Here is a 23,195-nt window from a genome sequence, read left to right on the forward strand (position 1 = left end):
TTGGGCCCCTTCTTTGGCTCGCTTGGACCATTCTTTCACTTTTATTTTAAGTTGTATTGGGGTATAGTTCATTTACACTGTTGTCTTAGTTTACAATGTATGCAAAGTCAATCTGCTATACATACACATGTATCCACTCTTTCTTAGGTTCTTTCCCATGTAGGTCATGACCGAGTTCTCTGTACTTTACAGTAGCTTCTTATTTGTTATCTATTTTAATATTTTATATATAGTAGTATGTATGCATCAGTCCCAGTCTTCCAATTTATCCCTTCCTTCCCTTATCCCGTTAACCATAAGTTTATTTTCTACATCTATTACTCTACTTCAGTTTTGTAGATAAGTTCATTTGTAGCCTTTTGTTATATTCCATATATAAGCAATATCAAATTCTGTTTTTCTCTGTCTGACTTACTTCACTCAGTATGAAAATCTCTAGGTCCAGCCATGTTGCTGCAAATGGTATTATTTCACCCTTGGTTATGGCTGGGTAATATTCCACGATATGTATGATAACGCATCTTCCTTATCCATTGCTCTGTTGATGGACATTTAGATTGCGTCCATGTCCTGGCTATTGTAAATAGTGCTGAAATGAACATAAGGGTGGATGTATCTTTTGGAATTATAGGAGTTTGAGCAAACTCCGGGAGATAACGAAGGACAGGGGAGCCTGATGTGCTGCAGTCCATGGTGACACAGAGTCAGACATGACTTAGTGACTGAACAACAACTTTGTTTAGTTCAGTTCAGTTCAATCACTCAGTCATGTCTGACTTTTTGTGACCCCATGGACTGCAGCACGCCAGGCCTCCCTGTCCATTGCCAACTCCCAGAGTTTACTCAAACTCATGTCCATTGAGTCGGTGATGCTATCCAACCATCAAATCCTCTGTCGTCTAAAAACTTTGTTAGTTCTTTCTAAATTCATAGTATTTTAAAAAATTTACTTATTTACTTGGCTGTACTGGGTCTTAGTTGGGGAATGCAGGATCTTCAGTCTTAGTTGTAATAGGCAGGACTTTAGTTGCAGCATGTGAACTCTTAGTTGTGACATGTGGAGTCTATCTAGTTCCCTGACCAGGGATCGAACCCAGGCCTCCTGCATTGGGAGCTTGGAGTCTTAGCTATTGGACCACCAGGAAAGTCCCTCATAGTGGTTTTATTATGTCTCATACAACAGAAGTAATATTATGAGTAATACTGTCATTACATGCAAATGATTTAAATATTATAAAGGAGTCTTCTCACACTATATATAAAATAAATAACTAAAAAAGACCTACTGTATAGCACAGGGAACTCTATTTAATACTCAGTAATGATGTATGTGAGAAAATAACTTTAAAAGAGCAGATTACATATATGTCTGGCTAATTCACTTTACTGTACTCCTGAAACTAATGCAACTTTGTAAATCAACTATTACTCCAATAAAAATCATAAAAATAAAGGAGTCTTCTTTGTAGAGTGACAGAAGGAACTATGTGAGGGGTTGAGAAGTAGACTGACTTTATTATTCTTCTTCCTCATTTAGCGTTGGATGCTGGGCATGTTGGCCTGGTCCTGTCGCTCACCATCACACTTACCAGTATGTTCCAGTGGTGCGTCAGGCAAAGTGCGGAAGTTGATAACATGGTGATGTTTATCTTTTTGTTCTTAGCGTTTTTAAGTCTCCTTGCTGTTATATGACATAAAAGCAATTCTTATATAAAATAATAAAACTGTTATTTTGATATCATTTTACAATGTTTTTTTACATTCTCCTCCATCTTCTTAAGGGCTTCCCTGGTGGCTCAGATGATAAAGAATCCTCCTGCAATGCAGGAGCCACAGGAGACTCAGGTTCGATCCATGGGTTGGGAAGATCCCCTTGAGAAGAGAATGACTACCCACCCCAGTATTCGTGCCTGGGAATTCCCATGGACAGAGGAGCCTGGCAGACTAGAGTCCATGGGGTTGCAAAGAGTCGGGCATGACTGAGCAACTTTCATGCTAACTTTCCATGTGCTTAAATGTAAAATAAAATAAATGCATGTTTTTCTCAGTCATGTGTATGCCATGTCAGAAGGTTTTGTATTCATCACAAACTGTCTTCAAATACAATAAATCTCTCTGTAGGAGGGAGGTTCTGAAATTCTGGAGACAATATAAGCTAATTTCTTAGCAGCTTCTTTGTATTTGTTTACTAATGAGTAATTCCTCACTTTTGGTAAAAAGAAAATAATCCAGTATTTTGAGGTTTATTTAATTACTATGTTCCTTCACCCCTCCCCCATTTTATCATTTATTCCTGTGTGTGTTGAGCACCGAATTTGCTGGTGGTGGCTCTTCCTGGTAGGATAGGCTCCCTCTCAGAGTGTGCTTTCTAAGGTGTGGAGTCATGGTTGTTTAGAAGACCTTAATCAATGTGTACATTATTCACTTTTATATTTGTACCTTTTCCTAAATGGAGAAAAACAATAAAAATGAAAAATTTCCATTTCTTTCTTCTAACAGAGTAACAGTAGTGAAAGTCTCTCAGTCGTGTCCAACTCTTTGTGACCCCATGGACTATAGAGTCCATGGAATTCTCCAGGCCATAATACTGGAATGGGTAGCCTTTCCCTTCTCCAGGGGATCTTCTCAACCCAGGGATCAAACCCAGGTCACCCTCATTACAGGAGGATTCTTTACCAGCTGAGCCACAAGGCAAGCCCAGGAATACTGGAGTGGGTAGTCTATCCCTTCTTCAGGGGAACTTCCCAACCCAGGAATCGAACTAGGGTCTCCTGCATCGCAGGCAGATTCTTTACCAACTAGGCTATCAGGGAAGCTGATAACAGAGTAGAAAATGACTGATTATTAAAATGAAGTTTGATGACCATCCAGTTCTTTTCATCTATAACACGTGGCCCTTCTGTAGCCACACATTACTAATTGGTGTCCATAAGTATTATTTTCTTTGAAAAAATTCTTTTTTTTTTTTTTTAATTCAGATGTGAAAGGAGGATCAATAAAATTTTACCATGCATTTCTTTAATTTTTTAACTTTAATATAAAATTTAAGGAAGAAGTCATATGTAAAAGTGTTGAAGATGATGAACAAGTTTTCAAATCATCCAAGGCCTCATCAGACTCCTACTTCTATCCTTTGTGGATGCTGAGACCTGGGATGTTCTGAACCATATAAAAGCAGAAGGTTTCATTTACAATCTCTGACCATCCGTAAATAAGACCCTCTGATACTAACTCATGAGATGTCATATATGTTTCAGATGATTTCAGTAGAAAGGGTGATTGAATACACAGATCTTGTGAAAGAAGCACCCTGGGAACTTGAGTATCGTCCACCGCCATCCTGGCCCAACAAAGGAGTGATTTCCTTTAATGATGTGAACTTCAGGCATAAGTCGGATGGGCCTCTGGTGTTGAGGAACATGTATGCAGATATTTACTCAGGACGAAAGGTTAGTTTAAGCCATTTGCCTTTTTAAAATCCAGCTAAAAATTTAGCACCACATTTGCTCTTGGCTTCTTTGTCAGCGTGTCAGGGGGACTCTGTTCCTAATGGATGCAGATTAGATCAGTGACATTGTAGGTGAATCTTTCCTGGAAACTGACCATGGAATGGGGATACCAGGACATTTTTTCCCTGTGTTGTGAGCTCCCTTGTGATGGTTGATGGGCCCTGGGATCCCTGGCTTCATCTTAACCTGACTCAGGACACTATATGTGACACCTGATTACTCATACAAAGTCTGGGACGTCAGCCTTGTCTTCTTGGCCCTAACTCTCCAATGTCTCATTCCTTTCCATCTTTTCTTGTTTGTATTTCTGAAATCTTCTCTTTCTCCCATGGTGCCCTCTGGTTGTAGCCTTCTTCTCCGTCCCTTAGGCCTTCCTGTAGCCTTGTCCTCCACTTACCCACACTGAGCTGCCATCCCCCTGCCCTCCCCCAACAGACTGCTGCTTTCTTTAGTACAAATCTGATCCTTACTGGGTTGGGTGAGCTGCTGCTGGAACCATAGCATAGCCTCAAGTCCACTCCAGCAGGGGCTGTGGGGTGACCTTGTGTCCACCAGAGAAGAGTCTGAATAATGACCTAGTCAGCAATGAGGAATCATGGTATCAGATGGAGGCAAGGTCTAGAGATTGGCTCAAAGTCAAAAGCAATTTGATGGGAACAGAGAAGATCCGTGTGGTTCATACAAAGCCTTGTGACCTGACCTGTGACCTGGACTTGTGAGAGAGGCTTGTGACTTGGACCTGTCAGCATCCATGTTTGCTGGTGATGTTCCTTCCACACTCAGTTTGAGGCCCTCAGCTGGGATTAGGACAGAATCTTGAAGAAGAGACTAAACCAGAACAGACAAGGTAGTAGGAAGCTCTTCCCCACCTCCCTCTGCAGCCAATTTGTCTGATATACACACCCCCCTGCACTCGGATTGTATGTAGTTTCTCCCAAAGCACCACATCCTCCCTGTTCACAGTGCACATGCTGCCCCTCAACCTCAGAGACCCAGGCCCTCTGTCATCTGGATGGTGAAAATCTCCTCATTTTCTGAGTCAACTCTAATGCATCTTTGAGACCCTCAGTTTTTCCTTAGTGTCTTATATATTCTTTTAAGATAGTGTTTATACACCTATGTTTATAGCAGCCAAAAGTTGGAAGGAACTAAATCCTTACAATGAAGTATTATTCGGCCTTAAAAAGGAAGAAAGTTCTGACCTGTGGATAAACCTTGATGACATCTTGCTAAATGAAATAAGCAGACACAAAAGGAATGAATACTCTGATTTCACTTATGTGAGGTTCTGAGAGTAGCCCAATTCAAGAAAACAGGAAGTAGGATGGTGGTCTCCAGGGACTCGGGGAGGGGAAGTGGGGAGTTGTTTGTTTAATGGTAAGAATTTCAGTTTTACAAGGCAGAAAAAAATTCTCAAGCCTGGTTGCACAACAATGTGAATGTACTTAACACCAAACTGTCCACTTAAAAATGGTTAAATAATTAAATTTTAGGTTATGTGTATTTTATCGTAATTAAAATAAAAGATAGTACCTGTGGCATGCTCTGTAATTGAGATCTGTATCTCATAGTACCTTGAGGCTTTTTAAAATCAGGGAGCATCTTGTTTTCATATTTGTTCCCAGAAAGTAGCATTCTGCAAGGCACAGAGAGGGTGCTGAGGGACTGCTGGTTGTGAGGGTGAGTGAGTTACACAGGTGTGAGCAAGCAGGAACCAACACACACACACACACACACACACACACACACATACACATGACAACTCCATAATTAACTGAAAGAACTGCTCTTTAAAACTTTTATCACCCCGCAGACCCATCTAGTGGAAAATAGCTATAATTTAATGAATGAAACCCATGTAACATAAAAGAATATTCAGCTTAATGCCTGAATGTTACCCAGGGCACAGCTTCAGTTAGTCACAGGGCAAAAACTGGTCCTCATTATTTCCAGTTCCACTGTAGGTCAGGAAAAAGGTGAACTGCTGTGTTAGGAAAATATTAATCACAGCTTTTGATATAATCTTATCCCTGAGAGCACTGTATGTGATGTTAACTTACTCTTAGACAATGTGTCTGTTAGATTTTCTGTTGTAAATATACTTCTGTTAACCTGCACTTGTCTTAAATTTTCTCCAAAGCCATAAAATATGAATTATCTAAGAAACTCTATAGTACAACTTAGGAACATAACAGATTCTTATTCTTATTCTTCCTTCTTAAAATCTGTAAATCATAAGATCATTGAGATTCTAAAATGTTTGAGGGAAAATTAAGTTTGGAGACTGAATTAACAACTTCAGTAACTTGACTTTTGATCTGTGCCTTGGTTCACTCTCAGTATCGCTGTTAGCTTCATTTCTGTTTGGAAATGATACCCAGGCAGTGTGTTCATGAATTGATTTCACTCCCCTGTGTATATCCCAGGTTCCCTCTCCTGCTCACCTGTCCCAGCCCCTGTCACTCCAGGATACCCCTTTGGTGTTGGATTTGATTAAGTGAAGCTATTGTCAGGGGTGGAGGGTGGGTGGGGGGTGTTGGGGGCAGGCGACATGGGAGTGAGCCAGCCCAGCAGAAGTGGGGCTTTATTCTCTTTCCCTCATTTCCTTTTCTGTCCTGATTTCTAGAAGTTAGAGTCAATAGGAAAGTATAGTAGGTACTATGCAGGATTTTAATCACAAAAGAAATAGCAAGTGAAAATAAAGAACCAGGACTCCCCTGGTGGTGCAGTGGATAAGAATTCACCTGCCAATGCAGGCGACACTGGTTCAATCCCTGGTCTGAAGAGTCCACCCGCCACAGAGCAGCTAAGCCCTACACCACAGCTACTGAGCCCCCGTGCCACAGCTCCTGAAGTCTTTGCTCAGCATCAGCAGAAGCCCCTCAGGGAGAGGCCCGTGCGCTGCAGAAGCAGCCCCCATCGTCACAACTAGAGACAGCTCTTGCAAACAATCAGGACCCAGCACAGCCAAACAGAAAAGCCAGCATGAGGTAAATAGGACCCTAGACTTCCTAGTTAAGAGTCTGAACATGGGCTGCATTTTTCATTTAGATGATTTTGTGGTTGATTTGAACATTTTAGAGAATCCTGGGCAACAAAATACTTTCCCGCTAGAGATTGATTTTGCTTTCTTTCTTCTTACAGCTATTATTTGGATAATACATTTTTACAGATGCTTAGTAGACCATGCTGTAATGTGCAAAAATATTAGTTTCCTACATTTTTTCCTTCTTTTAAGTAATATTTTCTTAAAAACCACTCCCCTCACTCCCAGATTGCTCCCATTCTCCTGCTGGCTCCTAGTTTCCTGTGACTCAGATGGTGGCGCCAGGGCCAGCAGCAACTGCCTCTCCTGGAGCTTCTTAGAAATGCAGAGTCTCAGGCTTATCTAGACCTCTTGACAGCCTAGTATCTGAACATGACCTTCACCTTTCTCTCCCATGGGCAGTTCTTGTTGAATGATGACTGTGATTCCTAAGAAATGTCCTTTGACAGTTTGAAATTGAACTCAAGAATTCCCAAATCTCTGCTGTGACTGAACAAGAGGCTCTAGAATGTTCTGTGCCACTAGATTTACTTACTTTTATGCTTTTATGAGATGGTTGAATGGTATCACTGACTCAATGGACATGAGCTTGAGTAAGCTCTGGGAGTTGGTGATGGACAGGGAAGCCTAGTGCATTGCAGTCCATGGGGTCACAAAGAGTCGGACATGACTGAGTGACTGAACTGAACTGATGCTCTATAAATTGCACCTTTACATTATAATCTAATTCTGTGTGATTCCACTGCTTTTCTTTGCATCTTTCCAGTGGAGTCTGTCTTCATTACAGGCAGTTTTCATCCTGCTATCTGTCCTTTTCCACACCAGCCTCATGCAGGGACTGGAGGGATTTCCCACAGGCTCAGCCGTGCCTGGACCTGGAGTCAGAGAGAGTCCAATGCAGCAGTGTATATGTGGCTGTTTCACCACCTGATGGGATCAAAAATGAGTCTTGCTACCCCAAACAGGGCACAAGGTCTGTTTAGCCTGTTCCCCAGGCACCATGTGTCCCACTTATGCGGGTTTCTTTCTCAGTCAGGCTGTGGGTGCTGGTTCTTCCTCCTGACAGCTGGTCCATCTGCCCTCAGGTACCTTCTTTGCTCTCACTTCCTGCATATATGCCTGTGTCCACAGCATGCTTTAATGGTCTGAACATAAGATCTCTATGGTAGGCCTGTTCCTTAACTGAAACTATACCTACTTTCTCTGTTCTAGCTACACAGAGACAGGTGTCAGGTCATCCAGGGGATAAGGAAGCCCATCAGCAGATGGAAAAGAGGCCAACAGATGTGAATTTGAGACCCATCCTGCTAATTATGGGCTCTGATATTTAGATAGGCTAATTCATCTAAGCCTCAATCTATTCTTACACAAAATGGAAGTGATAGATTGTAACCTGTAGGGTTTATGTACAACTTAAAGATAAGGCATATAAAGCACCCAGAGTAAATGCTTGGACAAAAATGGTCATCATTTTCATAGGGCATAAAATGGCCATAACCACTTGTGCTGTGGAAGGTGTTGTCTGTCCCATGAGAATGAGGTGTTGGCCATTTGAAGTTGTATTTATGGCTGTAGGATCCATCTGCTGTGTCTGTCTCTGTCTGATATATCCTATACATAAATAATTTGGTAATAGCTTTTCCATAAATTTTTCTGGCCTGAGTTAAGAATCTCAGCTCCCATGGAAATTTCTTTGTCTCAGGACACCACAGGTAATACAAATAAGAAAAAGTCAAGTCCAATACAGATCCTGATGTCAGCATAAACAGTCTGGTTGAAGAAACAAGAAAATGGCTATATTAGCTTTGTAAGCTAGAAGGAGATAACAGTTTTTATAGACGTTTATAAAAACTGACATAACTTCTGTTAGAGTTGGAACAAGTCCATATTAGGGGACAGGGAGAGCATTTCCAAGGAATTAGACATGTGAGACAGACTTAGTGATGTGTGGTTTGGGTTTCAGGAGGTGGAAATGCATGTGAAAGGCATTCTGGGAGGTAAGACCAGCATAAGCAAAAGCATGATGCCCTGATCCAGTGAATGAAAAACTAGACACCTGCAAAAAAAGCATCCAGAAAATGAAATGCCAAGTGTGTAACACACATTTTTACATTCAACCCTCACAACTACCTAGTGATGCCAAGGAAGCAGACTCATGTACATCAAGGATGGAGAGGTTAGAGAGGACAGTTTTGTAGAAGAGACATCCTGGGGTGAAGTGTTGGGTGCTGAGCTGGCATTCAGGAGTTTAATCTGAGAAGTAAGAGCACATGGACCAGAGTGGGCAGGTGCAGGGGGCAGGGAGCCAGGAGCTGTTATGCCTCCAGCAAGACATCCTGGGAAAGTGATTCCACTTCTTGGAAAAAGTTGGTGTTGATTAAAACAAAGCTAAAACACCTGGATTTGTGAACATGCAGGGAAATGGGTGGTAGTAGAAAATGGTATCATACTTCTGGAGGGCACATTAACAGCTTAACAGCTTCCTCTGAAAAGTTCATATTTTTTTGTTGTTCAGTCACCTAGTCATGTTCAACTCTTCATGACCCCACAGACTGACATACACCAGGTTTCTCTATCCCTCACCATCTCCTGGAGTTTGCCCAAGTTCAAGTTCATTGTATCAGTGATGCCATCCAGCCATCTCATCCTCTGTCATCCCCTTCTCCTCCTGCCTTCAATCTTTCCCAGCATCAGGGTCTTTTCCAATGAATTGGCTCTTTGTGTCAGGTGGCCAAATAATGAAGCTTCAGCATCAGTCCTTCCAATGAATATTTAAGATTGATTTCCTTTAGGATTTACTGCTTTGATCTCCTTGCTTTCCAAGAGGTTCATACATGATTCTCAGTAATTCCACATCTGAGATTTTTTTTGAAGGAAATGATTAATGTTGTTTTCAAAGATTTAGCTTCAGGGATATTTAACACAGGGTTATTTATAATAGCTAACTATTTGATGCTGCCTAAATATCCAGCAGGAGAGGATTAGTTAAATAAATGCTCACCTGTACTACAATATTATGCAACCATTAAAATATTTTTTATGAAATACAAAATGAACACACATATAACAGTATGTTCATATTAATCCCATTTTGTTTAAATATGTGAACTTGTATCTTTAAGAACATATACAAAAAGAAATACAACAACAACAAAAAGAACACATACAGAAGCCTAGAAAGTAAAAACATTTTAAGAATATTTTTTTCAGAGTGCTGGGCTATAGCTAGTATTTATTTACTTTTCAAATTCATTTGCACTGATTATGATTAAGACAAGAGTTTATTTTAATTTGTTTTTTAAACACTATGAACCTGGGAAAGATGTAAGGAGAGTAAAGTGGGGAAGATGAATGAAGGGGTTGTTTTGTGTGGGGCCTTGAGTGTTGATTATGTTGAGTTTGATGTGTGAAGAGAGATCCAGGTGAAAGTGTCTAACAAGTTGTGTCATCATTAGAGACCAACCTAGTTGGAAAAACAGAAAGGGGCCATTGCAAAGCAAATAACAGAAGATTTTCTTCAAGTGTCTTTATAATTTTATTTATTTATTTTTGGCTGTGCTGGGTCTCTGTTGCTGCTTGGGCTTTTCTCTAGTTGCCGCATGTGAACTTCTCACTGTGGTGTCTTCTCTTGTTAAGAGCATGGGCTATAGTGCGTGAGGGCTTCATTAGTTGTGGCACGTGGGCTCAGAGCCGTGGTTCCTGGGTTCTAGAGCGCAGGCTCAGTAGTTGTGGTGCATGGGCTTAGTTGCTTCGCAGCATGCAGGATTCTCCTGGACCAGGGATTGAACCCACATCTCCTGCATTGGCAGGCAGATTCTTTACCACTGAGCTACCAGGGAAGCCTCCCAAGTGTCTTTAGATTGAAGAATGTGAGCTTACTGATACTGGTGACACTCTCCATGTGTAATTGGTAAAACCCTTTGGTTACCCAGAAAAGACATCCAGACTGTAGCTTTGATGATTGAACTCTAGGAATAATCAGAATCAGGTTTTCTTTGAGTTGCCTTTCTCTTTTTGGGGGGGCCTGAGGCCATGCAACTTGTGGGATCTTAGTTTCCTGACCAGGGATCGAATCCACACCTCCAGCAGTGAAAGCACAGAATCTTAACCACTGGAATGCCAGGGAAGTCCCCTGGTTTTTTAGTTCTCTTCACTGGAGTTTGGAACTCACAGTCCTGTGGTCATGAGCAGTCCTCGGTGCCCCTACATATCTCAGTCCATTTATGCAAAGTTTACAGATGTTCCCGTTTACACAGATGGATCAGTTTCAGTGGAGCTGATAACATGGGAACATACACACATTCTCACTGATCAGTTCTCACCTGTGTCCTGATGTGTGTTGATATATGTATAAGAACAGTCAGAAATATAGGCCCACCTATTTTACTATGCTTCATAGATAATGCTTTTTTTTTTTTTTTAAGGACATTTATGGCAACACTGTGTCAGGCAAGTACATTGACATCATTTTTCCTATAGCATTTGGTCACTTCATGTCTCTGTCACTTTTTGATAATTCTTGCAGTATTTCAAACCATTTCATTATTATTATATTTATTATCCTGATCTATGATCACTGGTTTTTAATGTTCAGTTCAGTTCAGTCACTCAGTCATGTCCGACTCTTTGCGACCCCACGAATCTCAGCACACCAGGCCTCCCTGTCCGTCACCAACTCCCAGAGTTTATTCAAACTCATGCCCATGAAGTCAGTGATGCCATCCAGCCATCTCATTCTCTGTCATCCCCTTCTCCTCCTGCCCTCAATCCCTCCCAGCATCAGGGTCTTTTCCAATGAGTCAACTCTTCGCATGAGGTGGCCAAAGTATTGGAGTTTCAGCTTCAGCATCAGTCCTTCCAATGAACACCCAGGACTGATCTCCTTTAGGATGGACTGGTTGGTTACTACCCTATAAATGCTTATGGTTAGCATTCTTTTAACAATAAAGTATTGGAAATTAAGGTATGCACATTTTTATATATAATGCTGTTGTACATCATTAGACTACAATATAGTATAAATGTAACTTTTATTTGCACAGAAAAACAAAACATTGCTATAACTTGCTTTATTTTGATATTCATGTGTTGTGGTGGTCTGGAGCCAAATCCAAAATATCTTTGAGGCCTGCCTGTACATAGAACACATGAGCCACATATATACATACTATGACCTACCTATATGCAGAGAATGGCCCATCTATATTATATGAATTAGGATTTAACATAAGGTACAAAATGTCCTGAGAAGCTTGTTTGCAGATCAAGAAGCAACAATTAGAACCAGACATGGAGCAATGGACTAGTTCAAAATTGGGAAAGGAGTACTTCAAGGCTGTATATCATTACCCTGTTATTCAACTTACATGCAGAGTACAGTATGCGAAATGCTGGGCTGGATGAAGCACAAGCTGGAATCAAGACTGCCAGGAGAAATATAAGTAACCTCAGATAAGCATATGATATCACTCGAATGGCAGAAAGCAAAGAGGAACTAAAGAGCCTCTTGATGAAGGTGAAAGAGGAGAGTGAAAAAGCTGTCTTAAAACTCAACTTGCAGAAAACTAAGATCATGGCATCTGGTTCCATCACTTCATGTCTAATAGATGGGCAAACAATGGAAACAGTGATAGACTATTTTCTTAGGCTCTGAAAGTCACTGTGAATGGTGACTGCAGCCATGAAATTAGAAGACGCTTGCTCCTTTGAAGAAAAGCTATGACAAACCTAGGCATCATATTAAAAAGCAGAGATATTGCTTTGTCGACAAAGGTGCATATAGTCAAAGTTATGGTTTTTCCAGTAGTCATGTATGGATGAAAGGGTTGGGTCATAAAGAAGGCTGGGCACTGAAGAATTAGTACTTTTGAACTGGGGAGCTGGAGAAGACTCTTGAGAGTCCCTTGAACATCAAGATCAGACCACTCAATCCTAAAGGAAACCAGTCCTGAATATTCATTGGAAGACCTGATGCTGAAGCTCCAATACTTTGGCCACCTGACACGAAGAGACAACTCATTGGAAAAGACCCCGATGCTGGCAAAGACTAAAGGCAGGAGGAGAAGGGGATGACAAAGGATAAGATGGTTGGGTGGCATCACTGATTCAATAGACATGAGTTTGAGCAAACTCCAGGAGATAGTGAAGGACAGGGAAATCTGGCATGCTGCAGTCCATGGGCTTGCAAAGAGTTGGACACTACTAAACACTAACAAGGCATCTTATAGTCATTGTATTATCTTTATAAGATAATAAAACTAGCTGAAACCAGTTTTCTTATGTTTAATCTCTATAAAGATAAATTCTTTTTTGAAATGCCATGATTGATTTGACAGACTAAGATATGAAGCTTTTGAGGTTTTCAAATCAGAAAACATGAAAAGTTCTAAACATTCTGATTATATTGCTCAGAAAGATTTAATTGTTCTTTTTTTAAAGCCATGGGTTTTAAAACTTTACTGATTTAAAAATGATCCAAGCATATTTTACACTCTCATCAATTCCAGATTTTAAATAGAGATGAAATCATTTCTTGGAAAGCTTCCTTCGGAGAATTTGCCGTTGGGCTTCCCTGGTGGCTCAGATGGTAAAGAATCTGCCTGCAAGGTGGGAGATATGGGTTCCATCCCTGGGTCAGGAATATCCCCTAGATAAGGAAATGGCAACCGACTGTAGCTTTCTAGCCTGGAGAATTCCATGGACAGAGGAGCCTGGCAGTCTACAGTCCATGGGGTCACAAAGAGTTAGACACGACTTATCATCTAATGCTTTCTTTCACTTAAAACTTCATTGGTAAAAAAGGCCAGTTTCTGCATATATATTTAAATGTGGTTTATTCCCCACCAGCATTTTACCTAGGAAAAGGAAATGGCAACCCACTCCAGTATTCTTGCCTGGAGAATCCTATGGACAGAGGAGCCTGGCAGGCTACAGTCCACGAGTTGCAAGAGTCAGACACAACTTAGCGACTAAACCACCAACCACCAGCATTTTACCTACATTGTATTGATTCTTTAGTCTTATTGCTAGTGCATTTAATTTCTCTCTGCTTTGCTTTTAATTAATAGACTGGCACTTTACATGGGTTTTTCCAAAGTTCAATTTTAAGTATTAATGTATTAATAAAATGCCTTTTGAACTGCTCTGATGAAAGATCCCATGTAAATAGCAAATACTGTTTATGTTGTTGTTGGTCTCATTAAGTAATTTTGTCTACTGGCCTCTGTCTTTCAAGACTGAGACCTGCATTTTATATTTGAATATGTTTCCTTTCAAGATAAAATATAAATAAGATATTTAATATCAGGAAGTGATTTCATTTTTCTACCGAAGAATAATTCCTCTTAAATAAATAACATATCCCTGATGAAGTGAGTACTTGTTTGTGTATAATACTTCTGACTTGACTTCTTGATATCTCTGTAAAATTACCCATGTAATCCTCAAGGTCATATAACACAGGGAGTAGCAATAAAACCAATTTAAAAGCTGACTTCTTATGGACCACTTAGGAAACTGCTGGTTTATCCCTGCAGGCAGATTCTTTTTTTTAAGTTATCTCCTTCCTTTATTTACGAATGTTAGTTACAAACACACACACACACACACGCACACGACATACACATACATGTCTCCCCCTTTAACATACCACATAATGGATACTATGTGATAATTATAGAAAACAAACAATTTTCTGCGTATTAAGCATTTAATCAGGGAAATCTGAATAAAATTGCCTGACAATTTTAGAAGGCATGAAAGTCACTATAGTTTCTATTGTGTATTCTTGGGATGGTGGTGGTCTCAATCAGGGATATTTGCGAATTTCTGTCATTTTTGGTTGCCACAATTTTGGGGGTTGAATCTGGTTCATGGGTGCTGTTAATCATCCTACAATATACAGGACAGGCCCCCAACCCTCAATAACAAATTATTTATCCAAAATGTCAGTAGGGCCTTGCTTGAGAAACTTATAGACTATTCTTTACAAAAATAGAACTTTAAAAATTCATCTTCAACAATCAGGGTTCTCCTGGGTTTTGTGCATCCTGTTAATTCTTCATCCCCCTGGGTCTCTTTACAGTATGGCATCGTGGGAAGAACAGGAGCTGGAAAAAGTTCCCTCATTGCTGCCCTTTTTAGATTGTCAGAACCTGAAGGTGACATTTGTATTGATGACATCTTGACAGTGCGTATTGGACTTCACGATTTAAGGAAGAAAATGTCAGTTGCACTTCAGGTATGCATAACAGAGTGCTCTCACATGTTCTTTTCATAAGGTGTCTAAAGTTTAAGTGCTTTTAATTTTATTGGTCTTTTCAAGTTAAGTGAATGAGTTGATCCTTTTTTTCCCAATAGAGCATATATTTAGCAGCGGGTATTCTCAACAGACACTTTCATCGGATACCAGGTTTTGGGTTTTTTTGCTCATTTGTTAGTTTTGTGTGCATGTGATTTAATAACTTACTGAGATATATTTCTGGACTCAGACTTCAGTTTCCACAGTGTTATCCATTGATAATCACATAATTCTGAGAACAGAAGGCTAAATGGTTTGATTAGCGCTGGAGAGGTTCCTATAGGGAAATATGAATTTTATTAATAAGTGTCTTACAAATGTAATTTTGCTGTGGGAATCGAGGATATCTTTTAAAAAGTGATTATCTCCTTGGAGAAGTTTCTGTGAAATAGTGGGGCTTTGAGAATTATAGGATATATAGATTCTTTGGAGAGACTTTGACAATTTAGCCATTAATGGTTAATTTTCATCAGGGAGGCAATACAGAATAGTGAGGAAGAGCAGGGGACTCAGAATTCTGACTCTGTGTACCTTGGTTTTCTCTGTCTTACAAGGCAGATAATAGTATCACCCCCTCAATCTGTTGTGAGGACAAAATATGCCAGTGAGTGTGAAGTGCTTCATGTAGACCCATATGTGCCTGCTGTGATGGTGGAGTGTTGAGTTGGCCATCTCTTCCTGGGCTCTGATTCTGTTCTCTTTTCTTCTTCTTTGTAAAGTAGTATAACTTTCAGGGAGAGTTTTGGAGACTGGCTTATATGCATGGGTAGACACTCCTGTCATTCCTTGTGGTTCATTCACTCAACATAATTCTGTGATATTTACTGAGAAATTACTATCCTCCAGGTATATAGCCAAGGGCAACCTAGATCTTGTGTCCTCATCTATCATTCTGCCCTCTTCTTTGACAGACTTGCTGATTTAAAAAATAAAAAATTGAGTTTTTATTTAGATATTTAGTAATCACCTGCCCATCAAAGGAAGCTCAGAAAAATACCCTCTTGAGATGAGAAACAGAGAGGAGATGAGACAGAATGAGCCAGGCAAATGTGCTTCCTGGAATGTGGGTGTAATGTGTCTTGAAATACCTGTTTATCAGGAAGCATGTACAACATGGCACCCAAAGGAAGGCGAATGTAGACTTGGGTACAGCTGTTGCTACCTACCTGTGACCTCCAAAATACCCGGAATTACTCTAGGTAATTTTAAAACCAAGATATTTTTTTCAGACTCTAGTGAAATGCTACCTCACACCCCTTAAGATGTCTGCTATCAAAGAAAAGGGAGAGAAAAAAAGAAAATGATAAGTGTTGGCAAGGATGTAGAGAAATTAGAATCCTTGTTCATTGCTGATAGGAATGTAAAATAGTGCAGCTACTATGGAAATCAACTTGCTGGTTGCTCTGAAAAGTTAGTGATGGAGTTATCATATCACCTAGCAATTCTACTTTAGAGTATAAACCCAGAAGAATTGGAAGAAAGTTCTTGAAGAGATACTGGAACATGCATGTTATTAGCAGCATTATTCTCAACAGCCAAAAGGTGGAGGCACCCAAAGGTCCATTGAGAGATGAATCAACAAAATGTGGTGCACATTCATACAGTAGAATATTACTCAGCCTTAAAGAAGAAGAAAATTCTGACACATGCTACAGTGCAGAAGAACCTTGAGAAAATTAAGCTAAGTGAAATAAACCAGTCACAAAGGACAAATACCATATGACTCAACTACTAGGAGGTACCTAGAGGAGCAAATTCATGGATACAGGTCGTAGAATAGTGGGTGCCAGGAGTGGCCAGGTGAGGGGAGTTGTTGTTTAATGGGTACAGAGTTTCAGTTCTGCAAGATGCAAGGAGATCTGTGGCTGGTGGTGGTGATGGCTGTACAACAGTGTGAATGTATTTAACACCGCTGAACTGTGCACATAAAGTGGTTAATCTAGCAAATTTTATGTACATTTTACCACAATTAAAAAAATTTTTTTCAAAGGTATCCCTTTCAGGAAAAATGGGAAGAACTTTTTAGCACATTCAGTCCCCATATTTAAAGATTTCCTCTGGCTATTAGTTTTATGATTTATGGTTCCAGTAGAAAATAAATGGGCTTAAATTCCCAAGTTTTATGTTTTGATGGTGCTCATCTCTGAAATGGCCATGTGAGATTCATTAGTAGAAATAAAGGGCATTTCTGTAAAGTCCTTTCATATCCTTGGATGCAAAGCTTTAGAAACAAGCCCTGCATTCTTTTTAATGCTTCTTAACAGGAAAAAGTTGTATGCTTGTGTACATAAAATAACTCTGTAAATAAATAACATTAGATGATTCTTGGCTCTGCCAATAATGTTTGGAAGCACATCCGAGCAAAAGCCTAAACATGCCTTGACATCAGCATGTTTTGGTTCTGTTCTGTTGGTTTCCATCCTTCCTTTGAGCATGTTCCAGGTACACACTCCAGAGAGCAAGCTTACAAAATAGTGCTAAACTTTGTATCCATGTAGATTCCACTTTATATACCTTTGTCTCCAAGGTACAGTGTTGGTTGATTAAAGAGAAAGAAATCTGGGGAGAACTTGCAATGTGTAAAGATTCCCAGGAAGCCATTCAGGAGGCAGACAGGGCTAGAATGTTTAAGAGTGTAGACCAAGTGTCAATGTGACCACAGTTTATTCCTGCTCTGCCTCGTCGACTGTGGGGCCCTGATGATGTCACTCAGCTGCCAAGCTTCATCATCCTCGTCCTTAAACCCAGTCTGGAAATCATTGCCCCACAGATTTGTGGTGAAGATGTAGCTTAGTGAGACAATGTTTGTGCCCATGTCTCATTCTTCGGAATGTTCAGTCATTAGGAACTGTTATTATTCTTAAGAATCAGGGCACTTCCCCTTTGGGTATTATTTCTATTTCAGTAAAAAGAGTAACACCTTCTGAAGTGACTTTACTCCTTAATTTCTGTTTATGTGTTCATGGTCCTTGGTGATTTTCTTTATATTTATCATTTAATAATAAAAACTAAATTGTTTACATAACTATGAATAGTAAAGCAAAGAAACAGAAAATAAAAACAAAAAAAAAATAGGAATTTTGGGGAAAAGCATGACAGAGAAATGTATCTAACATTTTCCACCAAGAGGAAGAAATCAGACTAAAATTTTTTTTTTTTTTGTATTTTGATTCCTGGCTTTCCTCCCACCAGCTTCTTTCCTGACCATCACCTTGTACATACCGTTACTTTCCAATCCCCCGCCAAGACCTCCAGGCTTTTTCTCAGCCCTCCCCACGCTCTTGACTATTTTCTTTCTCCCTTTGAGGACAGGGCCTACATCTCTCATTTCCATTCCTTTAGTGCTTGCTATAGTCCCTGACAAGTTACATGAGTATTAGTAATAATTCCTAACGTTTATGATGGAATCCTTAACACATTTTAGTTTCTTATCCCACCATTTCCTGCTTAATCCTCACAATTTGTCGTTATCCTTATCTGACAGATTTAAAAACTGAGTCACTGGTAGATTATCCTATTGTATAGCAAAGAGTTTCATCTTTATCTCCAAAGACTCCCATCGAAGCAGAGTAAAATCCAAAGCACTAGTCATATGACAGTCTCCAGTCTCCACCTTGTCCACTTCTCAGTCATGCCCAACTCTTTGTGACCTCATGGGCTGAAGCACCCCAGGATTCCCTGTCCATCACCAACTCCCGGAGCTTGCTCAAACTCATGTCCATCGAGTCGGTGATGCCATTCAACCATCCCCTTCTCCTCCTGCCTTCAGTATTTCCCAGCATCAGGGTCTTTTCCAGTGAGTCAGCTCTTCGCATCAGATGGCCAAAGTATTGAAGCTTCAGCTTCAGTAACAGTCCTTCCAGTGAATATTCAGGGTTGATTTCCTTTAGGATTGACTGGTTTGATCTTGCAGTCCAAGGGACTCTCAGGAATCTTCTCCAACACCACAGTTTAAAAGCATCAATTCTTCAGCTGTGTTGTACTCATCAGATATTTTCCCCATTTTTCTTACTGTATATCATGGGCCGATATGTGTCAGGAGAAGATTCTCAAAATCTTATCCCTCCCCAACCAAGAGCCCTTTGTCTTTACAGTGTCTTCCTAGCTGCAGAGGTGGAGAAAGTCTGTTAATTTGGTTGCTTGAATTTACTTGTCTAAATGCAAAAACTTAACATAACTCTTCCTCCCAAATGAGTAGGAAGCAGTGATGCTTGTGTCTCCACACCCCATTGTAGAGAACTTAGGAAGCTGAGAGCAGACTCTGCAGAGGGGGAGCCCAGTGCTGTTTCTTTGAGTCGCCTCTCTTAGCTGAGCCAGGCCCACATAATCTTCCCTGGATCCCTGGTCCCTGTGATCCTGGAAGCAACAGGGAGCTTCCATGGTGGTCTCTCTTCCTCCCAGGCTCATCCCCGTCACTGCTGACACTGCATGAACAGGTCAGAACTGGGGGAGATGTGATGGTAACAAGGACTTGGCAGGATTTGAATGTGGGGATTCCGAGCAGTTCTGGGCACTTGTGGAAGAGTCAGGTCTCCTCTTGTTCCCACACATGTGCATCCCCTTGTTCTGCCCCCTTCACTGAAAGGAGCTTATTGGGATCTTCACTGCTGCCTATATTCTTATGACCTGGCTTACTGAGCCTTGCAGAAGAAAATGTAAATAGCCTACATGAGCTTATGTACAGGATTCTCTCCTGAGGCCAAGAGGAGGCATATATTTCCAGAGTAATTTACCTGTGGCTCCTCCTGAAGCAGATGAATAGGAAGAACTATTTAAATTAAAGTATCATGACACAGGTCATGGTGGGTTTCAGGTCCTCCTGGCCTTGCACTTAATAATGAAGTTGTGTGAGACAGGTGATTCTGACACACAGGTAAGAGAATATGGGGATCAGCTAATGCCAAAATCAGAGGTGATCTCTCCATGGACAGAGGTGCTGCAGACCCCGGTAACTGACGTTCCCCTTACACATGTGGGGATATTCATTTCACACATGTGGAGAGATTCCAGATTGTAGAAGACAGTCTGACCAATGAAGAAAATAGCCTCCTTTATTCTTCAGTGCTAATGTGTAAATATTTAATGGTTTGCTTTGAGGCACAAACCTCTACTAATCATGCTATTGGTATTTCCCAGTCACACCAGGATTGACAGTTAATTTATGTAGATCTTGATGTTAAGTTTCTCATGTAATTATTTCCTCAGTTTGTGTGTGTGTGTTTAAGCAGATATTTATTACCAGGGTGGCTTTTTGTTTTTTTTTAATAAAATCTTCATCTTCATTTTTTTCCTTAAGATGAAAAAAGCTTCTTCAATACTTTCTTCTGTTAGTGTTCAGTAGTCCAGAAGATATTTTGTAGCACACTTTGTACAATGGAAAATTATTTTAGAGATACTTTGTAAACAGACATTTGCAACTTTATTATTAATAATTAATGAATTTATATGTTTTTGTGTTTTAATTTTGATATTCTGTACACATTGGGAATAAAATGAAAAGAGGTTAAGGTAATAACATTCACTATTTTGGGGTATTTAGGAACCTGTTTTATTCACGGGAACAATGAGGAAAAATCTGGATCCCTTTAATGAGCATACGGATAAGGAACTGTGGAATGCCTTAGAAGAGGTAATTTATTAATAGTAACTGTAATTAACTTGTTAGCATCAGTATCTGTGTGTTTACATTTAGAACACTGCAGATAATTAAGGGGAGTGTATCAGTTTCACTGACTTCAGTAACCCCCTAGGAAAACAATGATGACATGGGTGTGTTTAAAAATGTGCATATTGATGATGAAGAAAATCAACAATATAATGTGACATGTTTTCATTTTAGCTCTTTTTCTAGAACCCTGAACAAATAGACACATTATCTTGTCCTTAGCAGAGTACTCAATTAGGTGTTAAAACTGTGGTATCAAATTCTACTAGTGACCTAGTGAATTGATTACTCCATTACACTCCAATATTCATCTTATTCCTCTGGTCTTAGGAAACATCTACTAAGTGGAAACAATAGTAGTTTTTACTTATTAACTAAAAGATGTAAACAAGATCATACTAATAAAATGTAGACGTTTCATAGGAAAGTGTTTATAAAGGTTAATTATATAGTCAGAGTTGATGATTATTTATTGGCAATTATGTCATTCTAATGCCGTAGCATTAATACAGGTAACAGAACCCTGGAACATCTGCTCAGCTTTTACATGGGAAGGTTCATTTCTAGAGAATTTTCTGTTATGTGTGTCATGTTTTCCCTTGCTCCACTTCTTTGAGTTTCCTCACCCTTGCATGAAAAAAATTTTGACTATTAAGTTGCTGTCAGTTTATATTTTAATGCAAACTATTTTGTGTATTTGCACTCCTTTTACAAATCAGTTCTACTGCTGGCAGAAACCATAGACTTTTTTTTTTTTAATTTATTTATTTTAATTGAAGGCTAATTACTTTACAATATTGTAGTGGTTTTGTCATGCATAGTCTTTTGCTTTTAAAAAGTAAGAATGAACATTCCTATACATTAACGATGAAAGATCAGAAAGAGAAGTTGAGAGAACAATCCCATTTACCATTGCAACAAAAAGAATAAAATACCTAGGAATAAACCTACCTAAGGAGACAAAAGACCTGTACTCATAAAACTACAAGATACTGACAAAAGAAATCAAAGATGATGCAAACCAGATGGAGGGATACACCATGTTCTTGGATTGGAAGAAACAATTTTGTGAAAATGACTATACTACCCAAAGAATCTACAGATTCACTACAATCCCTGACAAATTACCAATGGCATTTTTCATAGAATTAGAGCCAAAAATCTTACAGTTTTAATGGAAACACAAAAGACCCAAGTAACAAAAGCAGTCTTAAGAAAGAAAAATGAACCTGGAGAAATTAGGTTCCCTGACTTCAGAATATATTATTGAGTTGGCAAAAAAGCTTGTTACATAAGATTTTATGGAAAAACTTCAACGAACTTTTTGGCCAGTTCACTACAGAGCTAGAGTAATCAAGATGGTATGGCACTGGCACAGAAATAGAAATACAGATCAATGGAGCAGGCCGGAGAGCCCAGAGGTAAACTCACAAACCTGTGATCAACTAATCTATGACAAAGGAGGCAAGAATATACAGTGGAGAAAAGGCGGTCTCTTCATGAAGTGGTGCTGGGAAAACTGGACAGCTATGTGTAAAAGAATAAAATTAGAACACTCCCTGATACCATATACAAAAATAAACTCAAAGTGGATTGGAAACCTAAATGTAAGACCAGATACTATAAGACTCTTAGAGGAGAACACAGGGAAAACACTCTACCTAAATAAGTACTAAATGTTTGATTGATCTCTTCATTTCAGAGCAGTGTGGCATATTTTTTTAATCGTTTTTGTTGTTGTTGTTACACAGATCTGAGAGATTGATTGATCACATTGGTTTGAATTGGTGTGTTTGTCATTTAGTGTCACCCTTCCAGGGAAGCTCTGAAATCTGTAATATGCAGATGAACCTTGACTGTGAGCAGGCAGATTTGGAGATATGACCATTTCCAGCCAGTAATTCTGGTTTCTGAAGGATGTCACCACTGAGTCTATACACCCATCTTGCTTTTCAGCAGCATGTGGATTTTGTTTTCTTAAATTGGGTCGATTGCTTCACCTTCTCCTGCCTGAAAAACAGTGCACCTCTGATTTCATTTAAGTTTGTGAGTCTTTTACAATGAAATTCTACAAGAGAAGAGGTGTGTAGAGCATTTAACCATTAAACACAAAGAACGATAGGATGATCCACTACTCTTGAATTCGTAGGACAGATTTAATGGTGAAATTGGGACACATCTTAAAAAAATAACTGGAAGTACTGATAAATTATTTTTCTATTTGTTTCCCATTTTGAGGCCTTTTTTTCACAGATTCTCAGGTAGCATTACTCTAGAATTTTAGAACATATTGTTCCATGGACAGAGAGGCAATCTAAATCATAAAAATGCTGAAGTAGTAGATAATACTAAGATCTACTTCTATTTAAACTACATTTTGGACTTTCTGTAAAAAGAAAGAAATGTGAGTTTACTTCACAAAGCCAAGTGTGTGGTTTCCATGTATTGCTTCTGGAATTAACGCTGTTAACTTTGGTGATATCACTTAGAGAAATCATCCCATCATTACGTTTCTTTAGGAATTGATTCCTTATGACTATTTTATAAGAAAACTTACCAAATCATTCATTGAAAAACATACAAATGTGATAAAGAAATAATTCCTAGAGGATCTGGATAAAGGGGTGATTTATCACTCTAAGTTATTGTTGTTCAGTTGCTAAGTCACCTCTGACT

At 39.5% G+C, this 23,195-nt stretch overlaps 1 protein-coding gene across 6 annotated transcripts in view; it reads left to right on the top strand.

Annotated features, from left to right (window-relative positions):
• LOC133049208 (ATP-binding cassette sub-family C member 4-like) overlaps window positions 1–23,195 on the top strand; it is a 161,194-nt gene that overhangs the window by 106,563 nt on the left and 31,436 nt on the right. For 3 of the 6 annotated variants that reach the window (XR_009691241.1, XM_061133158.1, XM_061133154.1), the window contains exons 24-27: window positions 1,538–1,638; window positions 3,258–3,449; window positions 14,639–14,794; window positions 20,394–20,483. Coding sequence is in view for 5 of the 6 variants with exons in the window: in XM_061133158.1 (XP_060989141.1) it covers window positions 1,538–1,638; window positions 3,258–3,449; window positions 14,639–14,794; window positions 20,394–20,483 (539 nt within the window). In the remaining variant the exon portion in view is untranslated. Of the gene's footprint in view, window positions 1–1,537; window positions 1,639–3,257; window positions 3,450–6,265; window positions 6,396–14,638; window positions 14,795–20,393; window positions 20,484–22,323; window positions 22,502–23,195 lie in introns of those variants that run through there. The other 3 variants (XM_061133157.1, XM_061133159.1, XM_061133155.1) reach the window with 3 other exon arrangements.

Source organism: Dama dama, chromosome 30 (genome assembly GCF_033118175.1).
Source record: "Dama dama isolate Ldn47 chromosome 30, ASM3311817v1, whole genome shotgun sequence".
NCBI classification, from domain to species: domain Eukaryota; kingdom Metazoa; phylum Chordata; class Mammalia; order Artiodactyla; family Cervidae; genus Dama; species Dama dama.